Source organism: Ictalurus furcatus, chromosome 1 (genome assembly GCF_023375685.1).
Source record: "Ictalurus furcatus strain D&B chromosome 1, Billie_1.0, whole genome shotgun sequence".
Taxonomy (NCBI): Eukaryota; Metazoa; Chordata; class Actinopteri; order Siluriformes; family Ictaluridae; genus Ictalurus; species Ictalurus furcatus.
This window is the reverse complement of record NC_071255.1, coordinates 12588388-12615246: the sequence shown is the minus strand read 5'-3', so window position 1 is coordinate 12615246 and position 26859 is coordinate 12588388. Positions and strand designations below refer to the sequence as shown.

General features: G+C 39.2%; 2 protein-coding genes across 6 annotated transcripts; both read left to right on the top strand.

Annotated features, from left to right (window-relative positions):
* Positions 1-2: 2 nt before the first annotated feature.
* si:dkeyp-69b9.6 (zinc finger protein 865) lies at positions 3-8559 on the top strand. 3 transcript variants are annotated; one of them, XM_053626225.1, is made up of 3 exons: positions 5-323; positions 1713-4615; positions 4736-8559. In XM_053626225.1, exons 2-3 carry the CDS (start codon positions 2548-2550, stop codon positions 7108-7110), a joined length of 4443 nt encoding a protein of 1480 aa, XP_053482200.1. In that variant the 5' UTR covers positions 5-323; positions 1713-2547; the 3' UTR covers positions 7111-8559. The 3 variants fall into 3 exon arrangements, 2 of the variants coding, with proteins under 2 accessions (XP_053482209.1, XP_053482200.1); XR_008386086.1 differs by having other exon boundaries at positions 8-323; positions 1713-2411; positions 4736-4872; XM_053626234.1 differs by having other exon boundaries at positions 3-323; positions 1713-4828.
* A 1986-nt stretch (positions 8560-10545) lies between these two features.
* dbpb (D site albumin promoter binding protein b) lies at positions 10546-25703 on the top strand. Of its 3 annotated transcripts, none has more exons than XM_053626206.1 (5): positions 10546-11156; positions 11393-11582; positions 15663-16043; positions 22495-22739; positions 23527-25703. In XM_053626206.1, exons 2-5 carry the CDS (start codon positions 11429-11431, stop codon positions 23743-23745), a joined length of 999 nt encoding a protein of 332 aa, XP_053482181.1. In that variant the 5' UTR covers positions 10546-11156; positions 11393-11428; the 3' UTR covers positions 23746-25703. The 3 variants fall into 3 exon arrangements, with proteins under 3 accessions (XP_053482181.1, XP_053482172.1, XP_053482189.1); XM_053626197.1 differs by having other exon boundaries at positions 11393-11618; XM_053626214.1 differs by lacking the exon at positions 11393-11582.
* The last annotated feature ends 1156 nt before the right edge of the window (positions 25704-26859 follow it).

Here is a 26859-nt window from a genome sequence, read left to right as displayed (position 1 = left end):
AAAAAAAAAAAAAAAAAAAAAAAAAGCATAGAGGGTCTTAAATATTTTAGACGACAAATAAATGAAAACATGCATCGCTTAAAACCAGGCTTGGTGTCGTTTAAAATAGAACAAACCTACGCTAATCATGTTTAGCACTTAAAATAAGAGACAAAGAGCGTGTGTGAAGGAGGCAAGGTTGCGGTGAACATAAGGTCTAGCTATCTGGCTAACGATTGGAAAACAGCACGCAGAACAAGGGGGCATATGAGCAAGAGGGGCAGGGTGGGAGAGTGTAGCAGGCCCCGTTCATCTCTTTCCCAATCTAAAAGATGGATGCATAGGTAAAAAAGGCCTGTTTTATTGTCTCGACTTTTATTTCGTAACGACGCGTTTGTTATCGGCGTTTCAGCGACGTGTTGCTCCTGTGTATAAATCCATGCTTGCAGATGTTTAGTTGCGCATCATGTACTGATGACATAGCAGGCTATGTCCCTTCTCTAGCTGAATATGTGCTATTAGCCAGCTGTTTTGCATGCTAACGACATGTTAACTACGGCGGCGGTTTTCTTCTGAGTGTTGCGCAGCCGTAAATTCTCGCGCTGTAACGTGTTGTAGTAACGGTACTGTCATGCATGTGAGCGCTCGGTTAAGTCAGTTTCTTTGCTCCGCGTTGCGTGTCCAAACGGACATTTTCCTTTTGTGTGACACACAGAGGTATCGGCAGATGTAATAATTAGTTGAAATTCACACCTTTCCCCGCTAACGGCTCGCGCGGCTCCTCAGCATCATTTTTATTCTGCACAATGCGAGCGGCACGCGACGTGTAAAGGAAACATTAATGTGCGAGAATAAGTGCAACTTTTGGAAATGCCTTTTTGCTTGCATTTGATTGCATTGCGAAATTTAGCTGATATGCAATTGCACTTTTTTTTCTTTCTTCACGTGACCCTCCGCAAAAGCCTTAAGCAAATGGTAAACATATCGGTTAGAGGTGTTATATAGACTGCGATGTGCTTTATTAAATAAACCATCCCCAAATTTTTACATCTTATTAAATATGAATTTTTTTTTTACTGTGTTTACACAAGGCAATATATTTTATCCTATTAAGGCAAGATAAAAACCAAACAGTATTCAAAGCATACCTTTATTCTGGGTTATCAACGGGTTTATGTAATTAAAGTTTTTTGTTTGTTTGTTTATTTATACATATATATACGTGTGTGTGTGGGTGTGTGTGTGTTGTTGCAAAATGGTATGGGCAACAGCTTCATACAATATGAGATGTAATAAGCTGATGAGTGCCTATAATTCTAAAGCCACTTTTGTATTATATTACAAACATTATTTGCATTAAACATATTTAACAAAGAATACGCCATATTATGATTATTGTACACATCAAACAATGCACAAAAATCAGTATATGGTTCACTGATTCTCAGGTTTTGCAAAACCACTGCCACTGTTTCTGTGTTTGTTGTCACATGCAGTGTTTATGGATGGGGCTCTCAACTCCACTTGCAAGCCTTGTATAGATTTTCCTGTTTTTCTGCTCCATCGTACCAAATCCAGCGTATCAGGTATTTATCGAGCCTACATTAGTTAAATTAGGCTTGTAGGGGCAGGGGGAAAAATGAAACCACACAGAGCAGTGGGAAGCTAGGGGCCTGTGAAATCAGTCGACTTCGCACATTTACATTTATATTCGCTCTTTTTCTGTCTCGCAGTGAGAAGAGGCGTGGTGTGGAGAAACGTCCCATGCATCTGAGAGTAATTTCTTCAACAATGGAAAAGATGCCAAGAATATTTGCTGAAACTTGGAAAAGGAATTCTATATCACTCGGGCTTGAATGGATTAAACATTAGCAGTCTTTGACTGTCATGAACTAACACATGGCACTTGGAGAAATCTATCCATATCTAGGATGGTCATGAACTCAAGTATGTAACCAAGAAAAGTCTTATCTAGTCATCTTGGTTTTGTTTCATAACAAAAGCATCAATAAGCACTTTCAAAATGTGAAAATAAAGTGTCACCATATGTGATTTACACATCTTCTCACTTACATTACATAAAAGAGCAAGTCAAATCCATTAACGTTAATGACGGACTGACCAATGTGCAATTCAAGGAAAACATTACTGACAAGGATACTGATGAAAGAAAAGAACCGAAAAGAAAGACAACTTCTTAACCACAGTCAATGACTCGAGTAACCGTCAAGCACTAAACCACAGAACTGTTAAAGACTCAAAAATCAAATCCAGCCTTTGAATTGTGTGTTGCAGAACTTTGGAATATCACTATCCATACCGAAAACCCATTCTACGCTGCAGCATCTGCTTGGCACAACTGGCTATAAAGTGGGAACAGTTGGTGATTGTCAGCTAACTGCAGATCAGTTCAAAGCAGGCCATACACAAGGGTGAGTTGAAACAGGTTAGAGAAACAACAGTGATTGTCATTGTAACACCTCATCTGGCAATTTTAGTGTGATTGTTGTTACTGCTCCTAGAGCAGAAGGTGTTGCCATTGCACACCCATGTTTCAGTAACTGGGAAATGTTCCAATTTGGAAAATACAATGTGGACATCATAGAGATGCTGAGTGGACACCAAGCCCATCAGTTCAAAGGTCTTGGATTAGAGCGACAACTTCAACACCAGCAGCAAGTGCAGCTTCACCAGCACCAGTTGCAACAGCAACAGCAGCAGCAAGTAGAAACCTCTGGGGCTATTTTGTCTGGACTTGGCTTAGGCCCATTGCAAGGATCTAGAAGCAGTGCCTTTTCTGATTCTGCATCAATTTTTGCAAAAATGAGTGCACCCCCTCCTCCTCTACAGCAACAGTCACTGTCTTCATCTTCACAAAGTTCAAGGAAGTCAAGCAAAATGTCTGGGAGCAGTAGCAGTGGAGGAAGTCACGTGAGTGGGTATCCTCAGTTTTTGCGTTCATTTCATCCAGCTGAGGCAGCCCTTGCACAAGAACAGCTACATCCCGGAGTTGGGAGATTTGACCATTTTGCAGGCAGTAGTGGAAGTGGAGGAAGTGCAGGAGGAATTGGAGGACTAGTATCATCTGTTCCACCTCCACCTCCCCCATTACATCCTGGCCTGTCTGTTCCCCAAGCATCCCCTGGACCATCCTCCTCTTCCCCATCTCCTTCAAGTTCTAGCTCCAACAACCCTTCCAGCACTAGTGCAGTAACTTCCCTTGGTCACCAATTGACAGGAGCTCAGTCTGATGCACGGAGCTTGCATCAACAGTTTAGTTGTATGCTAGCTGCTAATCAGTATTTTCTCTCCGGAGTACCAGCCAATTCCAGCCTAGAGCAATTTTTGGTACAGCAAGGAAGCCACAACCATCTAGGTCTTGAATCAAATTCAGGTCTTGCTCCGCCCCCTGCGCTACACTCCTCACACACACATAGCCACTCAACCACCTTGCCCCAGCCACAGCAGCCACCACCACAACAACAACAGCTGCCCACTCACACTCTGTCACACCCCCATCCACATCACCCTCTTCATTCCTCATCTCAACCTTCCTCATTAAGCAGTTTTGACTTTCAAGGGATCCCTGTCCTCTCCTCAAACCAGCTAGCATCTCTGATGCAACAGGAACCTGGTTTACCACTTCCTCTGCCTTTACATTTGTCCCTCTCCAAGGATGAAGGTAAAGTAGACAGTGCAATAGGAGGAAGTGGAGGAGGCAGGAGAAAGAAAGCAATGGCTGGGTACTTGCCTCAGCGGAAGACTGATGGCAGCAGTAACACTAGCAGCAGCAATAGTCATGGCTCTGCAAACCATAACTCCAGCAGTAGTAGCACTTCAGGGGGTCTTAGCCAAGATGCTACACCTGGCCTTGGTGGAGGTGGCCGTGTTGGTATGTCAGGACTTGGTAGAGATCCTCCTTCCCACCTAACCCCCCCATCTTCCTCTTCAGTTGTGTCATCATCCTCTTCCTCTGCTCCCACTTCTACATCCGCATCAGTTCTTGTGACGAACAGTTCTAAACATGACAATCATAGCTCCATGCACCCTCGTTCATCTCACCATGAACCCGAACCACTTTATCATTGTGGAGAGTGCGGAAAAACTTTCACTCACCTATCCAGCCTGCGCAGGCACTTACGCAGTCATGAGTTGACTGCTGCAGGCACAGCAGGCACAAGAAGTAACGTTGTAAATCCTGTTTTGCATCCTGCTGATCCAAGTATTCCTCACTCAACCCAGGATAGTTCAGCATCATCCTTATGCCAAAGTCCTGACAAGACGTTCCATTGCTCAGATTGCGGAAAAGGATTTAAAAAAAAGGGACACCTGCTTCAGCATGGTGTAATCCACTCTGGTGCGCGACCATTTGCCTGCAGTACTTGTAGCCGTGCTTTTAATCGGCGTGAGTCCCTCACCCGTCATGAAAAGATACACGAAGAGAAGCCTTTTCGTTGTCCAGCTTGTGGCCGCTGTTTCCGTGAGAGTACCTCTTTGTTGAACCATGCAGCCTCAGGCACATGTGGCAAATCAGGCAGAGGACCAAGACCGAAGAGTGATAGTAGCAACTCTATAGTTGGTGGCAAGAACAGTAAGACAGGGGCTTCCAGTGATGGAATGGTAACTAGTGCAGTGGGTGAGTCACATATTTATCTTACAGGATAGTATGTGTGTGCGCCAAATAAAGTTGTGCTGTATGATGTGCTAAGGGGATATTTGTATATTCAGCATTCATACTGTTTGATTTGTCATGCAGGGTCTTACCGGAGTGATGGTTACAATAACTTCAAAGACCAGCGCTCTCAAGGCAACCTTTATGCTGGAACATCCTCATGTGGTGGAGGCATAGGAGGGCCAGCACTACGAAAAGCACCTTTAGCTCCTACACTGCACCCACACCCACAAAGCCAAAACCAGCAGCTTCACCAACAGCACCCACATTTACCCCTCTCTGCTCTGCTGGATGATTCTGAAGATGATGTTACAAGCTCTGTCAATAATGCTATTTCCGCTATCACTGCTGCAGCAGCAAATTGCATGACTGGTGAGCTTAACAATAGTGGTCGAGGAGACGATAGAAGAGATATTATTGGGGGGCTACTTGGAGGTCTTGGACTAGGCACTCTCGGCTCACCCGGTGGTCCGTCTTCAACATCCGGAATGGATAAATCATTTAGAGGTGGTGAAAACCAGGATACCCTGGCACTTCACCAACAATCAATCCAGCAGACACCAGGTGGAAAGCCCAAACGCCCTCGGAAGCCTCGTAAAAAGAAGGAACCTGGGGCAGCAGGTGCAGAGCCTCCCAAAAGACGTCAGTCCTCCCAGAGAACAGCAGGGGGTCTAGGGGACGTTAGACCATATTTGTGCAGCATCTGTGGTCGAGGATTTGCAAGACGAGAAACTCTACGAAGGCATGACCGAATTCACACTGGGGAAAAGCCTCATCACTGTACAGTGTGTGGCAAATACTTCAGGGAGGCTTTTCACCTTAGTAAGCATCATACAGTGCATTCTGGAGAGAAAAACTATAAATGTCTTCTTTGTGGAAAGGATTTTGGATACGCCCAGAGCCTTAAGAGACATGGAAAGCTACACCAGAAAGGGGAACTGGAAGAAGTACCTACAACACCTGGAGGAGAAAACCTTAACAATTACCCAGCTCCTGGTGGGAGCATGATCCAAGGTGGTCAAGGTAACTCTTCATTCTATCCATACCCACAAGATGTTAAACCCCATGGGTCAAATCCCCATCCTCCTCCCAGACTTTACACATGTGCTATATGTTGGAAGTCTTTCCGTCATCACTTCCATCTTACTGCACATCATCAAACAGTGCACGAAGGCGGAGGTGACAAGCTGTTTTCTTGTGAAGTGTGTGGGAAGGCCTTTGCATATTCCAACAGCCTTACGAGACACAGGCTGTCTCAGCATGGCCTAACCCGTACTGGTCAAGGAACAGCTCAAGGGAGCTCTAGTGTCACTGGAGAAGACACCAGTGTTGGTGGCTCAGTATCTGAGAGTGAAGCAGCCACAAATGCTTTGCTCCAGCTTGCACCAACTGGTGGAAACCAAGGAGAAGAGGATTCTCACGGTGGGGTTCTTCACAGTCATCAGCATGCTCCACCACAACCACAAGCTGGGTACTCACCTCTTTTCTATGATGCCAGTACATCCCTCCCTTCCTCCTCTAATGCCACACCATACTCCCAGCCTCTGCCTTCAAGTTCCTCCCTACAATCCCATCAGCACACAGGGGTAAAAGGTGAGCCCATGTATCAAGCTGGCCAAAGACATACACTCAACCCAAACTTACCTGTCCACCCTCTTGTTCTGTCTCCAGCTGAGCAACATCAGCACCATTCTCTCTCCCATCAACATCAGGCTAATATCCAGCCACACCACCACCACAGCTTTCCCAGCGAAGAAGAACTAAGACGACGCAAGAAAAAAAAAAAAAGACGGAACGGGAGAGAGAAGATAGGCTACGAATGGGGTCAGACCACAAGAATGGACGGGGTACAGATGGATCTCTCAGCTGGGGAAAGGAAGAGAAATGAGAAGAGAAAGCTTCAGAGAAGAATGAGAAAAACATTTCGTAGAAGGCAACGTAAATTTAGGAAAAAAATGGCTATGCTTTTGAGGATTAGAAGAGGTAGTGGGGGAAGCAGAGTTGTGTATGAACTGAGCCCTTCAGGAGGACTGGAACTATATAGACTGCTCTCATTTCAAGTTCCTCTTAAACGATTCCCTTGTCCCTTTTGTTTTCTCACAACATTTTCACGAAGAGCAGCACTTATGGTCCACATAGCAGCTAGACATTGCCCAAGAGTCAGTTACCCTTCGGGTCGATTAAGATGTGCAGTTTGTGGAAAACAATCTCGCAAATTACTTTCAGCCCTTATTCATAGAAGCTCTCACTTATCCAATAGAGCATTTTCCTGTAAACGCTGTCCTTCTCGTTTCTGGAATGCAGCACTCCTCACAAGACACAAAAGAACTTGTCGGGGAAAACTGACAGAACTGACACGAGGGAGTGCTCTTTGTTTGAAATTGACAACAGGAAAAATCTTTAAAAGAGGAGACAGTAAAGGGAATATTTCAACCCTGCAAATACAATACAGTCACTGAGTGTGCTTCATTAATCTTAATGACTTCAATATGTAGTAGCAAGAAGGACATTGTGTTTTGCATGATAAAAATAGAGACTAAGGCTTGGTATCTGACCATCAGAAGGTCGGTTGATTGCTCTTAGTTTATTCTTTTCTATTTAACTATCATGGGTTCCTCACATAAACCGAACTTCCAAACTGAACTGCTACGAGCAAAATTACAAATGCCTTGCAGATGTCTTTTATAAAGATACCGACTAACAAACCCCAACTCAGTCTGCAAAAGGGTCTTATATAGTTTTGTGTGTTGAACAACATCTTGGCTCCTTCACTGACATTAGGTGAATTTATAATCATTTTACTAATACAGTATTTCCCTTAATGGTAATACTCACTGTAAGTCAGCAGTTGCTCTGTAGAATTATTCTGTCGCTGGTATGTATAATGTGTAGTTCACTTAGAACAAGTGTGGGGATTTGATCTTTGTAACAATGCGTTAGTAGCATAAGAAGAAAAGAAAGAAGGTATTAGGAAGGTCAGTGTTTTGTTCAAATCTGTGCATGTTGAGCACTGGTCTTAATGTGTTGGATGAATGTTGATTATTGGATGGTTCCATATTACATACAATTGGAGATGTATAAAATGAAATTGAAAAAAAAAAATTCCCACAATAAGCACTCCTTTTTACTTTCATCTTCATGCTAGAGAGTAAGTGAGAGGATCAGAAGGGGTGTATCCATCTTTGGGGTGAAAACTAGTATGAAGAAGGAAGGATCAGCACTTAAATTGGAAAAGGCTTCCCAAAATAATAAATAACAATAATAATAATAATAATAATAATAATAATAATAATAATAATAATAAAAAACCCAACATATGCAGCCCTGTTCATTGAGAGCTACTTACGTGCATTGTTGATTTATTTAACAAACCACAACACAACATCAGAGTATTCCAGAGCATCCGATTTATTGAGATATGTGGGTTATACCTGTATTATGTAGTAGAGTAGGGTGAGAAATAAGTTCTGTTGGAGTAGCTCTCGAGGACCAGGTTTGAAGATACCTTAATAACAATATAATTCAATATCTAAATTTCACTACAATGAGGCAGCAAAGCCTGTTCATTTCGAAATTTTATCTATTGGCATGATGAAGCTTTTATATGTAGACTCTTAAGGTAGAATTAGGAAGGAACAAGTGTACTGTAATGTAAATTGTGTCAATATTTTATTATTGTTATGATTTTTTTAAACAAAGGTGAAATATGTTTTTATCATAGGTACACTGCAGGTAGTTTGGAATGATAGTGGACGTTATCACTTTCATATCTTAGTTCATGTATTATGTGTCAGACAGTCTGCCCACTTGCCAACTATGAAAGCATCCCTTATACCTTTCTCTTAATTTCTTATGTAGTGAGGCCATACTACCCATAGCTCGTTTTTTTTTTTTTTTCATAATAATAAGTAAATCAACAAGTATGTTTCTATCACTTTATTTACCTATAATAAGCTGGTTGTTGATGATACCCAAGCATTTAATAAAAATTTTAAAGCTTATATAGTTGTTCATTCTGTTGTTACTGCATTTTATTTGATTTGTTTTGTCAAAATAATAATAGAGGAGAGAGTACAATTTACCTTTCCAAAACCACAAGAAAGTAAATGTCAATAGAGGTTATCTTTCTAATAGTAATTCCTGCTCACTTCTACAGATCTGACCATATGGTCAACGTTTTTATGTTTCATCATGTATGATTATAACACTGATGAATAAGCTTAATGACTTGTGTTATGCCTTACAGTCATGAGCTTTATGACCTTAGTATTATAAGGTTCTATCTCTGCTTCATTCTTAACCCAAATAATACTAAAGTCACAAAATGAAGAATGCTGCCGGGGTTATAGTAATTCCAGAAGAAATTGCCTGGGGTCCCATTTCTTTCCTCCTTCAACCAATGCCAATGATTTAATGTAGACCTGTTGTAATAGTAGCAATGTTTAGGAAAGTTTTACTACCTGGTAACACATCAGAAGTGACCCGATCATTATTTGCTTTTGAAGCTGCATATCTCTACTTTAACCACAGGATGGCAGAATAAGTGTTTCTCATTTTTATGTTAAATTCCAAGAAAACATGATTGCTTTTCTTTCTATCTGCTTGGAGGAAATTCACTATGGGCTACAAAGCAGTTGTTTATGCTGCTTTTATTTATTTGTTTCTTTATTTTAAATGTAAGTAGCATGTAAGTAATTAGTTCTTAGGGAGTGCATGGAGGATTAATTTACTTTAGATTTAAATAGGGCCATGTCAACAGCAGGATGACTATCAGCTAAATTACACTAATAGTGGGTGAGAAATTGTTTTAATAGATTATATGTTTAATATAAATTTAAGAAATTAAATCTTGACGAATCTCTTAAACACACACACCCCGGTATGCACATTCTACACACATACCAACATGAGGTCTTAACTGTGTAGTCTCACGCGGCTGTGACTGGCGAGATTACGGGGGCGGGATTGATTAGACCGCGGCAGCCAATGACCGGATTCAAGGGGCGGAAACCTTGTTCCTCTTAGCCAATAGGAAAGAGTACGACGACACGACCAGAGGCTTCTCCGCGTGCTGTGTACACGTGCAATGCAAAGCGCTTGTGCTTCTCCTGTGTGTTCCTCAGAGGAGAGAGAGAGAGAGAGAGAGAGACGCCAAACAAGTCCACGGATTGCGAGCAAAAATGATCCGTTTTGTGTGTGTAATGATTCTTCGATTGGGCGGTGTGTCAAATCAATTTATATTCATGAGTATAAAGCAGATAAAAACATGAAAGCACTTTAAAATGGCTGTTTAAAATACTGCTCAAGTATGAACAGTATAGGCCAGGTGATCCATAAAGATACCAGACAATCACAAGCATTAGCCTGACAACTGTTAAGACTTGAGATTAATTATAAAAATATAATTCTGTTATGAGGAGGTGTGTCATTACTATACAGCAGATATTTTACACCAAAATAAATGACGATCTCTCTCTCTCTCTCTCTCTCTCTCTCTCTCTCTCTCTCTATATATATACATATATATTTAATATAAAATTAAGAAACTAAATCTTGACGAATCTCTCTCTTAAATGTGTGTACACACACACACACCGGTATGCACATTCTACACACATACCAACCAATATATATATATATATATATATATATATATATATATATATATATAGAGAGAGAGAGAGAGAGAGAGAGAGAGCGAGAGAGCTAATAAGTATTAAAGTGGCTTCCAGTCCTGGTGTGTACGTATATGTACATGGAGTAGGATTATTATGACAGTAATATATTATTACAACCAAATATGTGCCACAAAATAGCATGCTGTGTAGATTTACATTCAGCTTTCACTATCTGAACATACACGTGTGTGTGTGTCGGGGGGGGGGGAGGGGGGTGGATATTATGCGGCTGTGGACGGAAACCTTGCCATCCTCTCTCTCCTCACTCCATTCAGTCAAGCGTCTGCTGAGCTCGCGGGAGATGTGACGTCACGTGACTGCCCCGGGTTCGTTCCGGCTGATCGCGGAGCTCACGTGCTCGCTCAGAGAGGAGGAGGAGAAACGGCTGCAGAAAAAAAAGCAATAACGTCCAACCAACCGGCACTGCGCAGCTGCACCCGTGTCCTGCATTTTTTTTTCTTCGGTTTTGTTTTCATTCGTTGTTTTTTGTTTTTGCTGGGACGACGTTGCTTCCTTTGCTTTAGTTGATGTGCATTATTACTGCTGTTATTTTCAACATGGTTGGGATTTTCACTCCTTGTCTTCCTATGAGCAACTTTTTTTCTTTCTGCAAGACCTGTTTCTCCTGCTGTCTGACAGTTTAGGCTGTTGGGACATATGTATGCACGGACATACGTCGCAAAATTGAGCTTTTTAAAGTTTGAGCCGACAAATATTTTGCCACCTCGGAATAAGTGAAGGCGTTTTATCCATTGGACTGCCACCAAATGCAATAAAATGACACTGTTGTCTTTTTTCTGAGCTCTGTGCTCTCAAGAAGACTAAAGGTAAATATCCATTTCCAATGAAAGACTATTAATATAGTATTTTTTAATGCTTGTCCTGATTACAGTAGTACAATAATTGATTAGTCACTGGTATACTGTAGTTTGTCTGGGCCTTGTTAGTTACAGTCCATGAGCTGTCACTGGATTGGTGCTTATGCCTGTAGTTGCTCTTTCCACTGTAAAGCACACTGTGATTTGTTTGTTTGTGTGTGTGTGTGTGTGTGTGTGTTGAGTAGTATAGTGTACTGGTCCAGCTCTCCATAGTGAACTGGATGATGGCAAGGCCTCCCTCACAGCGCCTGTTGCCCCCTTCTGGACCCAAAATACACTTCAGAAGCTTAGACCATGCAGGAGGAGACTCACTGAACACTGGACCAGTCAACACTGGTCCTGACCTCAAATCACCACCACAGACCACACTCAAAGGTGATCAGAGCTTTAAAGACTGCTGTGAAATGAAGGGTACGTCTACACGCGTGTGGCTGCAGTCTGTACTGTCTAACTCAGAGTTCACACTGGCATCATTTATTTTTTTGCCCTATGTTGCTAAAGTCGCTCTGTGTTGGTTTGCCAGTTGGTGTTTTTATCTTGCCACTAGTTGCCATGGTTTTCCTGGTAGCTCATGGCTAGTGTGATATGGCTGCAAAAATTACATAGCTATTTGCAGTGAAAACACTAGCTGTTCTTTATTTATCAAACACCTTCAGCCTGTAGCCAACATAGCAGATATCAGCAGTTGACAGTACAGTATGTGGCAGGGATACTCAACTAAAATTGGTGAAGCTCCAGGTACATCAGTTTCTTTGCATACAAAGGATCGGATAAGCAATTAACAAGCCTGAATGGCAGCAACATTACCTTTTAACCAAAGTGGTTATGTTTTGTTTTGCGATACTGGCGCTTCATATGAGCACTTTTGATTTTTGTTTTGAATTTGCATTTGGTTTATTTTTTGAACAAGCCATGTGGTCATTTCACAAATTAGATCAGAGAAATTCAAGCTGTGAAAATTCCCTTTGTTGAATTAAATGCCTACAGCTTAATAATTCACATAAATGAGCGTGATTGGTCGCAAGAGAGGATCTGCTACATAAGCCTTGCTGGTTCATGTTTAGAAAACCTGATATGAGTTCTCATTTGCATAAAGTTTAACTCTGCCCACTCCTTCTTGCCAAGCATTGCTTCACCTACTGTCAAGTAAATTGTAAAGTACCATAAAAAAAACCCCCAAAAGTATCTCTGCCAGTATGAATGCAGTAGTGTTATTGGTGTACTAGTAATAATCTAATACATCATTGTTTTTGCGGTTTGTGCCATAATTGTTTATTGGTCACTTTTATACAGGGCATTACATGCGCATGCCTTGGGTTTTACTTAATACTTTAGATATCCTGTGATTTTGGTTTTGGTGTTTGCTTACTACGAGACAATTAGAAATATAGTTAGAATAAGACTTAAACTAAAAATAATACAAGCATTAGCCAATTTCATATTGGGCCATCATTGCTAATTAGTTTTTCGTATATGTGGTGTATATGAAAAGTTTAAAATGGTTTTGCAAATTTCAGTAGGGTTTGCATGAGCAAAGAGGCTGCTGATTAGCTTTACATATCTAAACGTCTGAATTGTTCAAGAACGTGCACAAAAAAAAGGATGTGTCTATAACCTGGATTCTGTATAAGGGAAATACTTTAGTAGGAATTGAATTCTACTTTAGAATAGACAACAGTATAGACCATAACAAATGGTCTATCCAGAGGCAAAATCTGCCACAATCAGTGAAGATTTTTTTTCAGCTTTGGTGCACTCAATCAAAAAGTGCCCCACATTTTCAGATGTCCTTGCAGAAGGAGATGTTGACAGCTGTTGGCCACAAGATCTGCTTTATGACAAGTGATCCTATGTGAAAACTGACAGATTTTTTTGTACAGTGACTATGCAAAATTGGTGTATGATTAACCTGGTCAAGGATCAGTCTTTTTGATCTTAGACTGATTATAAACCAAGTGAAAAGCCACCTGCTCCATTAATTCCAAAGGTTTATTTGCAGCTCAAATGCCAGCCCACAAGCATTTAACTACACACAGTCAAATATATGGGATTTATTGCTATTCAGCTATAAAAAAGGATCAGTATATTGATCCCCAAATCCCCCCCCCCCGGCATGTATAATCATGAAATTTTTAAAATAGCTAGAAGCCAATAATTATTTAAACACAGGACCTCTGCAACAATTCAGAATGTTGTCCATTAGGTCACAAGGCTCAGAAAAGCAATAAATAAAATAAAATAAAATAAATAAGAGCAGTTTATTGGCATATTTAAAATGTATGTTACCATAAACACCATATTTAATGAAGAAAAGCTCTGCCTTTTCCAGATACACACATGTAAATTCACGAATTAAATTTGACATTTATTGCTAGAGTTGGATGTTACTAGGCTGATGTTACTAGAAACATGTACCTTTCTACAGTGGCTGTAGTGACGCTGGAGTTATTTCTAATTCAGATACCGTGTCACACAATAAACACCAAAGTGCCATATGATTTCTGACAAATGAATGTTATAGCCTTTTTATTGCTATTTTGTAGAAATAGCAATGGATGGTTGCTTATGAGTCAAAAGATCTTAGTTTTATCGCAGTTTTTTCAGTTTTATGAAATTCATGTATATGTCATACACGATGAGAACGCTCTCTGGCAATGATGTGGAGCTGGTTGCTGATGACATAGCATATTGAATTGGTGTTTTAATTGTCAAATGGACTATTATATCATCATTATTGAGCATCAGTAGTGGAGTGCGACTACTAATGACAACTCTAATAGTATGCGTTATAATAGCAGCAGCATCTGCTGTGAGAAGTGGATTTGCTGTTTTCAGGGAGGATGAGACTAATGTGGTATGATTGAAGCTCTAGTTTTACCGCTTCCTTGTGTTCTGTCTGTGCCTGCAGCTGTGGCCAGTTCAGATGATTCAAGGTTATCATCCAGCCTTTTTGTTTTTTTCTTTCTTGAGACCTTTTAGAGAGAGTACTATTCGTGGGAGCATATGTTGTGGTTGAGCAAAATTAGAGTTACATGTGCAGATTAGCACAACCATGTGCACGAGAGTGATCTACAGAATGGGCGTTACGTATATAAGTCAGGTATATCATAGTAGCTCATGCCCTTGCACGCAGAGATAAGCTGCTGAGGTGAACAAATACCAAGAATACAGGGTTGGTTGACTTCTGTTACAGGATAATTACAGTCATGTGATGGCACTAGCAATATTGCATAGTAAGTGAAGGTGCTCTGTCTATACTTCTCACTATATGTACATATTTTCATTGATATTCCTTTAGAACTTGACTTTTTACAGAGCTGAAAATGAAATAAAAAGTAAAATCTATTATAAAGGCTCCCACTAGGAATGCTGGTATAAATAATTCAACTCATCATGTATATTGCCTCATCATTATTCATTAATGATTTGGTGCATCCTTCTCCAGGACTCCGGGAGAGGAATTCTGAGTTTGTGCATATCTGAAATGAGCCTAAATAGGGCATGGATTACATCTCAGTTTGAATCAAGACCAGCATGCTTTGATAGAAAACACTGTAAATCACAGCTATGAAAATCACTTTATTCCCAAGTATCACCCTTTGTTTCAGTGAATAATCTCAGCTGGATAATGTGGACATTTACAGTTGAGGTCATAAGTTTACATACAACTTGCAGAATCTCAGAATATTAATAATTGAAAAAATAAAAACTGGCATTGTTTTTTGTTTTTTTATTTAGTTCTGCTCTGAATAAGCTATTTCATATAACAGATGTTTACATATAGTCCACAAGACACAATAATAACTGAATTTACACAAATGAACCGCTTCAAAAGTTTGCATACACTTGATTCTTAATACTCCATGTTGTTACCTGGATGATCAACGACTGTGTTTATGTTTTGTGAGAGTTGTTCATGAGTCCCTTGTTTGTCCTGAGCAGTTAAACTGCCCACTGTTCTTCAGAAAAATCCTCCAGGTCCTGCACATTCTTTGTTTTTCCAGCATCTTCTGCATATTTGACCATCAGTGACTATATGATGTTGTGATCTATCTTTTCACAACTGTGGGACTTGTACACAACTATTACAAAAGTTGCAAACATTCACTGATGCTCAAGAAGGCAACACAATAAGATCCAGGGGGATGTAAACTTTTGAACAGGATGATCAGTGTAAATTGCTATTATTTTTTTCATGCACTGTCCTTCAGAAACTACATAAGATATTTATGTTTCCCAGAAGACAAAATAATAACAATTTATGTTTGTAAAATTGATTCTGTAAAATTCTGTAATTTAACTGAATGTAGCTAAAATAGCTAATATGCCGATACTTTAAAACATTAGCTACAAAGGGAAAAGTAATGATTTATTTTATTTTTATATTAATAATGTTTTCCACCCACCAATATGGAGATTAGATTACATTGCATTTCTTCCCTCTCTGCATCTCAGATAAGGACAGGTTGGACATGGATGAGGATTCTCTGGGACGTTGCTCCATCCGTGACAGAAACAGCAATGGGCAAGTTGCAGATGGTAGCGGTTTAGGGACAGGACCAGGCACCTTCCAGAGCCTGTGGGAGCGGACAGTGGCGTCTGATCCCGGTTTGTTCCAGCTGCACTACATGGACCTGGGCGAGTTTCTGACGGAGAACGGCATGGCCATGCACGGAGCTCAGATCCCCTCCCAGAGCTCACAGTGCCCCTCCACATCCCCTTCTCCCTGCTCTTCTTCTTCCTCATCGTCAGCTTCTGCCGCCTCACCACCTACGCTGCTTGGCTTGGACATGCAGGTGCAGCAGAGCATGCTGGGATCTGCCGGCTGCTTGCACAGTGAGTTTGGTTGGTGGGCACAATTTTTGTTGCTGCTAAGACTTTAACTTTGACTTGGGGCTTGCAAAAAAGGCAGGATTATTTAGATGGCATAAGAATAATGATTCACAATTATCCAGCTAATTTTAGAACAAAATAATTTCACGATGCAACAGAATCTACACTGTACAGCAGGCTTGTGAGATATTGATTGTTCCATGCTCATGATTTTAAAATATTGCTACAAGAACCATTACCCCATAACCCAGAACCATTAGCGTATAAAATAAACCATTAGCCTAAAAACCGTGCATTCCAAGATTTCAGGTTTAAGGAGAGTAGGGGCATGCATAATAATATTATTAGCTGTGCAGTCGGGAACTGTAGCAATTGTGAGCACAGCTGGATTGTGGATTTTTAAGTGAGTCTACAGTATCACTGCAGTATGCGTATAAATGCAGTATAAGTGTAAGCGATGTGCATTAAACAGTTAATCACAGGAGACTGCAGGAGAGAGAAGATAAAAAATAACGGAAAAAAAGAAAAAAACAGAAAGAAAAGTGTGAGAGGGGGTACAGTGGCTTAGTGGTAAGCATGTTCGCCTTGCACCTCCGGGGTTGGGGGTTTGAATCCCACCTCTGCCTTGGGTGTGCAGAGTTTGTATCCCCATGTTTTGGGGGTTTCCTCCAGGTACTCCGGTTTCCTCCTCCAGTCCAAAGACACCTGGTGTAGGCTGCTTGGCAATTCTAAAACTGTCTGTAGTGCGTCCATTTTTCAGCCGAAATTTTCAGTGGCATACGTAATAAATATAGATAACCGATGTTAAATGACTAAATATACATGTCTAATGTTCGCTAAGTCAAACATGCATTGATAGATTTTATTTCACGTTAATGAACTCAAAATATCCTCTATTTACCTTGTCAAAAAGCAAGGGCACAAGCAAATGTGTGCGTGTTGAGAGAATGTGAGCTAGGGGAAGGGGATAAGGATAACAGGAAGTGTCTGTTAATATCAGACAGTTAAAAACACCTCTGTAGATCATTCCAGATTTACATGTCGATGACATGTTGCTCATCTCCTGTTTTACTGGGGAGAAAAAAGACTCCTTTTTCGGTGTATTTTGGAGTGACAACTCATACTAGCGTACTCCAATGTTTTTGCGGAGCTCCCATCCAAAATGCCTAACAGTTTGCAAGTTTGTTAATGTAATGTAATACAATATAGGGACGATTATACTGTTATTTCGCACAAGCCTGTGGTTAGTGTGGAGTTATTCTACTGTGTACATTTTATGCCTTTATTCCTTCAAATCATTTAATCTGATTGGTGATATTTATTTAACAGATCTTTAAATATAAACATAAACAGACTCTAAAAAAATAACTCTGCCAAGACATATTGTTAGGAATGTAAAAGTGTGTTATATATAACATACTTGCATTTCAAGAAATATTAGGCACTCATAAATTGAAAAATGAGGGATCTTATTATTTATACAAAATCGATTTAAAAAGGCTGTAACGTTCTTAGCAGGAATCATATGGCACTGTGGTGTTTATTGTGACACAATATCTGAATTAGATATAACTTCAGTGTCACTACATCCACTGCAGCAAGGTATGTATGTTTCCAGAAACATCAGCCTTTGTTTTATTGTAGTGATAAGTACCTTAAATATTATTTTATTTTCTGTGTGATTCCATTTTAATTGAAAATGTATCAATGAACTGGAAACAGAAACTTTGACTGCACTAGTATAAGTGGATAAGACAAAAAAAAAAAAACAGTCCAGGACTGGTAGAAAGTCTCCTCTCTGATGTATGTCTCAGAACCTGTATTTCATTTCCCTTTGGCGCTCGTAATGTATAAAATCCTGAGGGGGTTTGTGTTATTGGCAGTTTGGCAGTAGTGAGTATATGGGCTCTGTATTCAGTTGCAGGATTTGAGATGTTAATTAAAAGGTTTCAGGAGTTTGTAGGATTTACATAATTAAGCCATGCAAATATTTCATCTCTATCATATTACTGCAATAATTGTTGAATATTGCTGTGTTTAAAAGCATAATTTCTGAGACTTTTAAACACTGCGATGTACAGTAATTACTGGAGTAATATGATAGAGAAGAAATATTTACATTACTTACTGTATATTGCAGTGTTTAAAATGATCGTTTAGAAGACTGGTTAATATGTGTGTGTGTGTGTGTGTGGGTGTGTGTGTGGCCCTTGTTTATCCTGGTTATAAAGCAGTTAAGATTGGGTTGGGTTTGGAATGTACTGTAAGTAAACTGCTATCAGTCCTCACATGCTGACAGAGGGACTATATACAAGATAAAAGAGTGCACAAAAGACATGGGGTGGGATTGAGGGTTAAGAGGAATAGAGACGCTTAACATTAGTGATTTGGAAAAGTAATAGAAGAGAAAGGAAGGACAAGACGGAACAAAATCATACATAAAGAATGACAGGATGTGTGTGTGTGTGCATGTGTTAACACTCTTGATCCATGTGCACATGCTCCATCACGTGCCAGGACAAAGTGTGGAGCAGAGTGAGGGAAAGGGGGTGGAGATATAGAAAGATAGATAGATAGATAGAGAGAGGGGTGGAGGAGGAAGGGGAGGGGTTTAGCTTTGTGTGTGCATGTGTGTGCGTGTGTGACCGTGCAAGAGAACAACTGTACTTTAGAGTAAATGTTTACTCTGAGCGTCAGAGAGAGAGAGAGAGAGAGAGAGAGAGAGAGAGAGAGATTATAGAGAGATTCTGGCTTCCTTTCTTTTGTTTTATTCTATTTTCGTATGCTGAGGTATTATTTAATCAAATCATTTAGACTTTCGGTTGAAATTTCAAGAGGTCATCATATCACACACTTGTAATTTGGTAGCAATGTTCTGTTAGTATTTTAAATAAATTCCTAAGGTCCATGTAGGTGAGGTGATATTGATCTCTTTTAAGTTGTGTGTGTCTGTGTGTGGGTGTGAGAGAGCAGAGTGAAGTACAGAATTGTTGTTCAGTGGTGAAATATTTGCTGTATTTACCTGCTGCCCTCTGGTGGAAATGTAAAGAAGAGCAACATGAATTGAAATATTTGATATGATGTGGGCTCTGATGCAAAAAATACCCCAAGCCTCAGAGAGGGTGTATAGTATTTCCAATGCACACATTTGGATGTGTGTGTGTGTATGTGTGTGTGTGGGTGTGTGTGTATGTTTAATATGTAAGTGTGTGTAATGGCAGGAACCCTTACTATGAGTCTATGATATGGTGTGTGTGTTCATTGAATTCACCACAGCCATGATTAGATGGTCCCGCTAGTATTTCATGATTTTGCGATCACAGAAATGAATGTAAAATCAAGCAAACACCGCAATATTCGGAGGAGCTTGCAATTATTTAGCAATTTTTTGCAGATTTTCCACAGATTTGGGCCAAGGTGACATCATCACAATGCACATTCAGCCAAAGCCCTCTTTGATTCATGTGCGTCTAACATGAGTACAGCTGAAAAGTCTCATTTACTAACAAACCTCACTGCGAAAGTCCGTGCAGAACAATTTCATGCAATTGCAGTTTCTCCGATTCGAGTAGTTTACCGCAAAAAAAATCACAGGAAACTCTGCAAGTTGATCGCAAATTAAATTGAAAAAAGCCACAGGAAAATCAAGCATTTTTAATCACAAAAAAGCACAAAGATCTCTGCGAAATCCTGTATGGATTGATTAAAGTTTATGAGAGGAGTTACATGGGTGACTCTGTACACCCAGGTACAGAGTCGATTGACACCTGGGTGTAGTTCTGTATTCACAAGTCACTGTGAATCTTTTCATTTGTATTTTTTCAGGAATGAGTGTACTTTAGGCTATAGAAAGCAGTCTATGAGCTGTAGAGAAACAAATGGCAATGAAAAAGTATTTTGAGAAAAAGATTCAGTTTCCTAATAGCAGACTAAAGCGAGAGTGTTTTAAAGCACCGCAAGGAAATTTTTTGGCTCATGATGCTTGTGAGCTGTTTTTGAATCCTGAGGGCTGTCCTCTTAGAATCATGTTCAGAATCGGCTGCCAGCATTGCAGAAGTTATTTCTGAGAAAACACACAGTCCCTTTTATAGATACCGACAACTTTGGGGTATTTGGCAGACCGGTCTCGCATTTCTCAGTCCTGAGTCCCATCATACCTGTGATAATTAGGATGTTACTCAGATACAGTACTGTGTCTATACTATTAAGTCTTAAGCAACCAAAATATGTTATATACATTTTAATGTATATTTGCAACATGACCTGTTTCCTGATAAGCATGTCATGGAGGCTGTCTGGGACCTGCAGAGACAGAAATGTTATAAATTCTCCAAGGTGCTTGAAGAGACACACCGCTTAATTTCCTTACCTAAGAGAATTGATGCAACATCAAATATTCATTTGATTTCATTTTTACTGCTCTTTTAATCATTGATATTTAGAGACATTTCATTTGCTTATCTTTTGCATCACAGAATTTCTTTATACATATGTGATTATTGCACAGTACTGTACATTATTTTTTCCTTACACTCATAGTGAACAGGCCAATATTTTCTTGATGTAATTAGTGCAATCAACTGTGTCCAAGTTGCAATAAAGGCATCACAGGAGACTTGAGTACTCTTATCGAGAGTCACTTACAGAAGTGTGATGCAGTCTCCATCAGAAATGTCTGATTGAGTTAAACATGATTCCTTTTTATCATGAGTCCATGATTGAGTTAATTGAGTTAAACATGATTCCTTTTTATTATGATTCCATGATACCCCGGTCTCTGAACAACAAAACACACACAGTATTCACCCTTGAATACTACACCTTTTGTTCATATGTATATTCAGTTACATCCCTAGTACAGGGGATTGTGTGTATGTGACTTTAAAAGTTTACAGATTTATACAATTTATTACTGCACTATAAAAAAATTTCCTGTAAAACAAACCAGTAAGCAACTGGCTTTGGAGTTGCTATTTGGTCACTGTAAAATTAACAGTGTTTCACTGTTGCCAATATCTAAAGTATAGTAATATTTATTTAAAAAATACACTGTGAATTTGTATTCCATGGTATTTAAAAAAAATTTTTTTTTTTTACAAATAAGTGACATATTTGAAAATACATCACATAGCGGTTTTCTTTCTCACTTACTTTCTTTCAGTATTTTGGAGTTTATATGTAGTTTTGGAATACACACAGTGCCTAAGATTTAAGTAAAAGACTGCTTTATGTTAACACTAATACAAACTCTGCTGGAGACACACACACAGAGACCCACAAACCATTAGAAAATGTTCTTTGTCAATTATTTTCATGGCTAAACAGTGTGCCTTTGCAATCATTTTGCAGATGTGACAAATCTAACACAGTACTTAAAGCATTTTACTTTTTCTTTTAATGTAACGTAACAGAGATTTGGTTTCGTCACGTGTACGCGTAGAATATTTGCTAGCTAAAAACTGTTGCAAAAAAGGAAATCCCATGTACACACGGCTTCTCTCTTCTATCACAAAATGACAACAACTAAAATCTTTAGTTAATTCCAACAAATAAAATCTTGCACCAGTGAGTCTTAAGAAACTATACTGAATATAGTGTATTGGCCAGCCATAAGATATTTAATAACTTAAATTTAATATCCTTAAATTACAAAAACAATGCTCTCTGTCAAAAACAATTATTAAACGAGAAAATAATTAAACGAAACAGTGTCATATGTCTCACATTCTTCACTATGCTGCTAGACTGATGTAAACACACACGATCAGAAAACATCCTTGCAAATCAAACCGACTTGACTATTTTGGTCCAACAAAAAGTCAGTAAGTTAGCTATCTTATGATGATCAGAAATATGATAAGCTTTTCAATAACTGATCAATGGAATAATTGACAATTAAATGAAACTGCTACTTAACAAATAATTAGTAGGATAGAGATGGATAAAGAGATGAGGTTCCAACTCACGTGTGCTATTTCTGTCAGGTGTCTTTTTTTTTCTTTCCCATAATGCATTTGGGTAATAAATACTGCAAAACACTGTTATTTAAGATATTTTGGTTGGTTAATTAATGATGAAGTGCTATATTGGAGAAAAACATGATAGTTCTGTTAGAAAACCATAAGTTGTATATAATTTAACAGATTTTCTGTTTTATTAACAATAAAGTTATGTATTTAAACAACAGATTAATACTGTTGAAATTCCACTGTAAATGTACAGCAGCAGCAGTGTGGTTTTACAGTTTTACACTGTGGTTACAACTGCGTCTCAAATGTTTTATGATTTACATTTACATTAAGAGGAACAGTGCTTTCTAGTTTTTTTGTAGTCTGATCTCATGGTTCAGGGTCTGAACTTTTCAGTCACTTTAACAGTATATAAATTTGTGTTCAGCAATTGTCTTAATGTGTCCCTTACCTGCTCACACTTTTCTGTCTTTCTGTGTCCTTAGGTCCTCCTCAGGGCAGCCTCGAGCCTACTCCGTCATCCTCCTGCCCGCCACTCACTGCTCCACCCATGACTAACGCCAATGATATGCTAACGACCTTTGACCCTGACCCCGCTGATGTGGCCCTGTCCAGCGTCCCAGGTCAGGAGGCGTTTGACCCCCGCACACATTCCTTTACTGAAGAGGATCTCAAGCCACAGCCCGTGATCAAAAAGGCCCGTAAGATGCTCGTCCCTGACAGCTTAAAGGTAAAAACTTGCAGTGTGTTGTATATAATTTATTAGCACCACAAAGTTTGATTGGGGTAAAGTAAATAACCCATTTAAGTTCCTTTGATCCCCTTTAGCTATAGATCTGCAAATGCACTTAGGCAGCTTCTTTAAGTTATATTCTTGGCATATAAAAGTGTGATCTTATGAAACTTACTCCATTATCCTGGAAATGAAGTTGAAAAGCTCTGTGCAAATGATAACACATTCTCGAGTAGCAATTAAGTTCTGTTCTGTGTTTGAGGTGTAATTCACTGCTCTCTTGCACTTGTGGTGTCATTGTACTGTATGAGCCTTTGTTCTGGCACTCAGACCTAAACTGCTAAATCACAGCAGAGCCCCTGTTCAGATGCAGCTCAATCTTTATCTCCTTTCTTCTGTGATTTTAGAAGGGTTATTAACTGTTACTTCCCCCACCTCTGTGGAATAGACCGTCACTGCACACATACACACTTCTGTCTGTCTATCCCTCTCCAGCTCTATTTTTGTCCACTTCTGCTTTGTATCACTTGCCTCATAGATAGATAGATGGATAGATAATTAACTTCGAGAGTGAGAGCGCTTTATGGATCCCTAAGGGAAATGCGTTCTGAATTCAGCTTTATAATCATCAGACATTGAAACCCAACATAGTGCCTCAAAGCAAAGAGTGCTTGTAGTGTTTTGAATGTTTCATGATCTTTCTACTTATCTCCCTCCTTAAATAAAGAAAGGCTACATTGATCTCTTTTTCATCTGCCTTTCTTTTTTGTCCCTGTGTGTACAGGATGATAAATATTGGAGTCGGCGTTTGAAGAACAATGAGGCGGCTAAGCGCTCACGGGACGCGCGGCGAGTGAAGGAGAACCAGATCTCGGTGCGTGCCGCCTTTCTGGAGCGGGAGAATGCTGTGCTCCGACAGGAAGTGGCCAATATGCGCAAGGAGCTTGGCCGCTGCCGCAACATCCTCAACAAATATGAGAGCCGCTACGTCGAGCAGTTATGAGGAGGAGAGAAGAAAAAGACGTATACAGAACGCTGAATGTGTTGAGCGACAATGGACATGAGCTGAAACTCACACAAAGGCACAGAGAAAAAAGAGAAAACCATGGACATTAAGAGTAATGCAGGGAAATGGACAAGAAGCCTGTTTATACTTTCAAGATAAGAAGTAAATATAGGATTATAAGTTTTTCCAAAAAGGAGAGAAATGTATATTTTTATAAATAGAGGCATTCAATATGGGAAGAGGAATTTTGAGAATATTTTAATGGGAAGAATATTTCAGGAGAGTGTGAGATTGAGAGAGAATGTAGAAATATTGCTGGTATTTTTAAGCATCTTTAGCTGGTATTTTAAAAAGCACTTGCAGGGGGCTGGACAGAACTATAATAGATGAGAGGGGGAAAGTAATACTGGAGTAAAGATTTCATCAAATTGGTGGGATAATAATTTCAGACTGTGAAAGCTAAAGTGTTTTTTTTTTTATTTGATTGAAAAAAAACACACTATAATTTGGGTTTATTCAAGCACTTAATTAGTTGTTTACTTTTTATGCATTTGTGATGAAAGAGTTCAAGCAGATCATTTTTTGGAAGACATGACATTTCCTGAGTTTTGGCTTTCTTTTTTTTTTTTTTTTTTTTTACATTTGATTAGCAATTCTAACAGAGAAAGACAACATTGGGTTCTTAAAGAGGAAGACAGAAAGAGAGGGGAAAATGGGATGGATAGTGATGCCTAATATTGACTCTTCCTTTTTTTTTCTTCGCTCTGTTCATTGATTTGAATTGTAAATGTATTGTGAAAAGAATCTTCACACATATACTCAGTTTCCTTTTTCTTCTATTACTGAAATAGACATCTTCTATCCTTCCTCCCACACAGTTTAACACTACTACGTCTGCGATCACCAGAACTGTTGGTGCCACAGTGTTTAAATCCCTTGCATACTTGCACCCTCTATAGAAATTATCCTTGCTGTGCAAAGCATACGCTTGTATAATACTGATACAAATGACAAGAATTATCCTTACCAGATTGTGTACAACATACCGTCTGTATTGTATACAGATATTTAGTATATTTTCCAAACAGGTTTGCATTTTGGACTGATTGTGCTTTTGTAGGTTGCTTGCATTTGTGTGTGCAAAGCTGTTCCAGGAATCATCAGTTTTACATCTCCATCATTACTGGAATTTTGGAATTTCAGTGACTGACCGGGAACAGTTACAAATCGTGTCCTTGAGTTTTACTAATCTTCACAAGTTCCAGTTTTGAGAATCTCAATATAATTGCATTGACATCATGGCATGGCGCACTTCCCTTGTTATAGCACCTTGAATATTTACTTCTTCTTTCTGCTTCTATATTTCTTTCTTTCTTTAGATCACTTATACAGTTCTTTGAATTCTTATTGTACTAAATATTACGTTTACTTGTAATATGATGAACCTTTGTTTTTCGTTTAGCTTTGTTCTGTATTTCTGTTCCTGTAAATGCACAACTCTCTCCTTAATTGTGCATATTTTAGGCCACTTCCTATTTGATAGCACTCACCGGTGCCAGCTGGTGCCAGGTGGATTTGTTTATCTGAAGAGTGCATTATAGACCCTCTGAGACACTCACGTAGTTGACAGTGGTCACCACAAACTGTCGAGGAACTGAACTGCACTTTTATTTTCGGTTTAGAGATTCCACTTAGTCTTTTTTGGTGATGTAGGTGTTTGAGCAGTGCAGCTTCCCGCCCCCCTTTCACCTCTATCTTTTGTGTCAGCAGTGATCTTATGATTTCCCTGCAACTTTCCATCTTGTTTAACAGATTCATGATATACAAGAAATACAAGATGATCATCCTCCTCGTCCTTGAGTTATGCATCCCAGTGACCACTTTGATCTTAGCCAAAGTATTTCAAGGAAATGTCTTTTAATGGAGAACACAAATAAACAATTCTTATTCACAAAGCTTGTTTATTTTTTGTATCTAATGTTTTACAGTTACAGCTTGCAGGTCTTCAAACTATTGTCTCATTCCCTAAATATACTTTACTATACATGGATTTCAAAAAATGCTTGCCTTACTTTGAATAATTTCATGACACAACATTAACCACATATCGGGGGAAACATATGCATGAACCTTCTCAGTCTCTCACTCTACTCTGAAGGGCAGTATGCCTTCTAAACCCTAACACAGTGAAATCATTAATTTTTTATTATTTGGCAGTCACGGTTGCTATGATTAAATTGTAAGAACAACCATTTGTCATTAAAACATGGCCTGCAGTCTTGTAAACCTTCTAAAGAATTTCTGGCATGTTTAGCTGATGTTTCTGTGACCTCATGATGCAACTCACTTCTGTAGTGTTCCAACTGGGATACTCTGACAAATGTTTTGCTGTTTGTATAATTTTCCTGCATGTGAGGACAAAAGGTTTCTAGGCCAGGTCAAATTCTTTGTGGTGTGTGTGCGTGTGTGTGTGTGTGTGTGTGTGTGTATGTATATATATATATATATATATATATATATATATATATATATATATATATATATATATATATAAAATTACACACACAGTAGGGGAAATAAGTATTGGACGCGTCAGCATTTTTTTCAGTAATTATTTTTCCAATGAGGTTATTCAAATGAAATTCACACTCAAGAAATCCAAACATTAAAGTCCGTAAATGAAGTTATGTGTATTAAAGTGGAATGACACAGGAAAAAAGTATTTAACACGCTAACTGAAATTTATTTAATACTTAGTGGAGAAGCCTTTGTTTGTAATGACAGCTTCAAGACGCTTCCTGTATGAAGAAATTAATGGGCCGCAGTATTCAGGTGTGATTTTGGCCCATTCTTCTAAACATATTGTCTTTAAATCTTGTTCAATTGGATTCACGTCAGGTGACTGACTGGGCCATTCTAACGCCTTGATTTTTTTCTCAGAAACCAATTGAGAGTGTCCTTTGCTGTATGCTTTGGATCATTGTGCTGCTGGAAGGTCCACCCACATCTCATCTTCGTCATCCTGGTGGATGGCAGCAGATTCTTCTCAAGAATCTCCTGGTAAAGGGCTCCATTCATCGTTCCTTCAATTATATGAAGCCTGCCAGTACC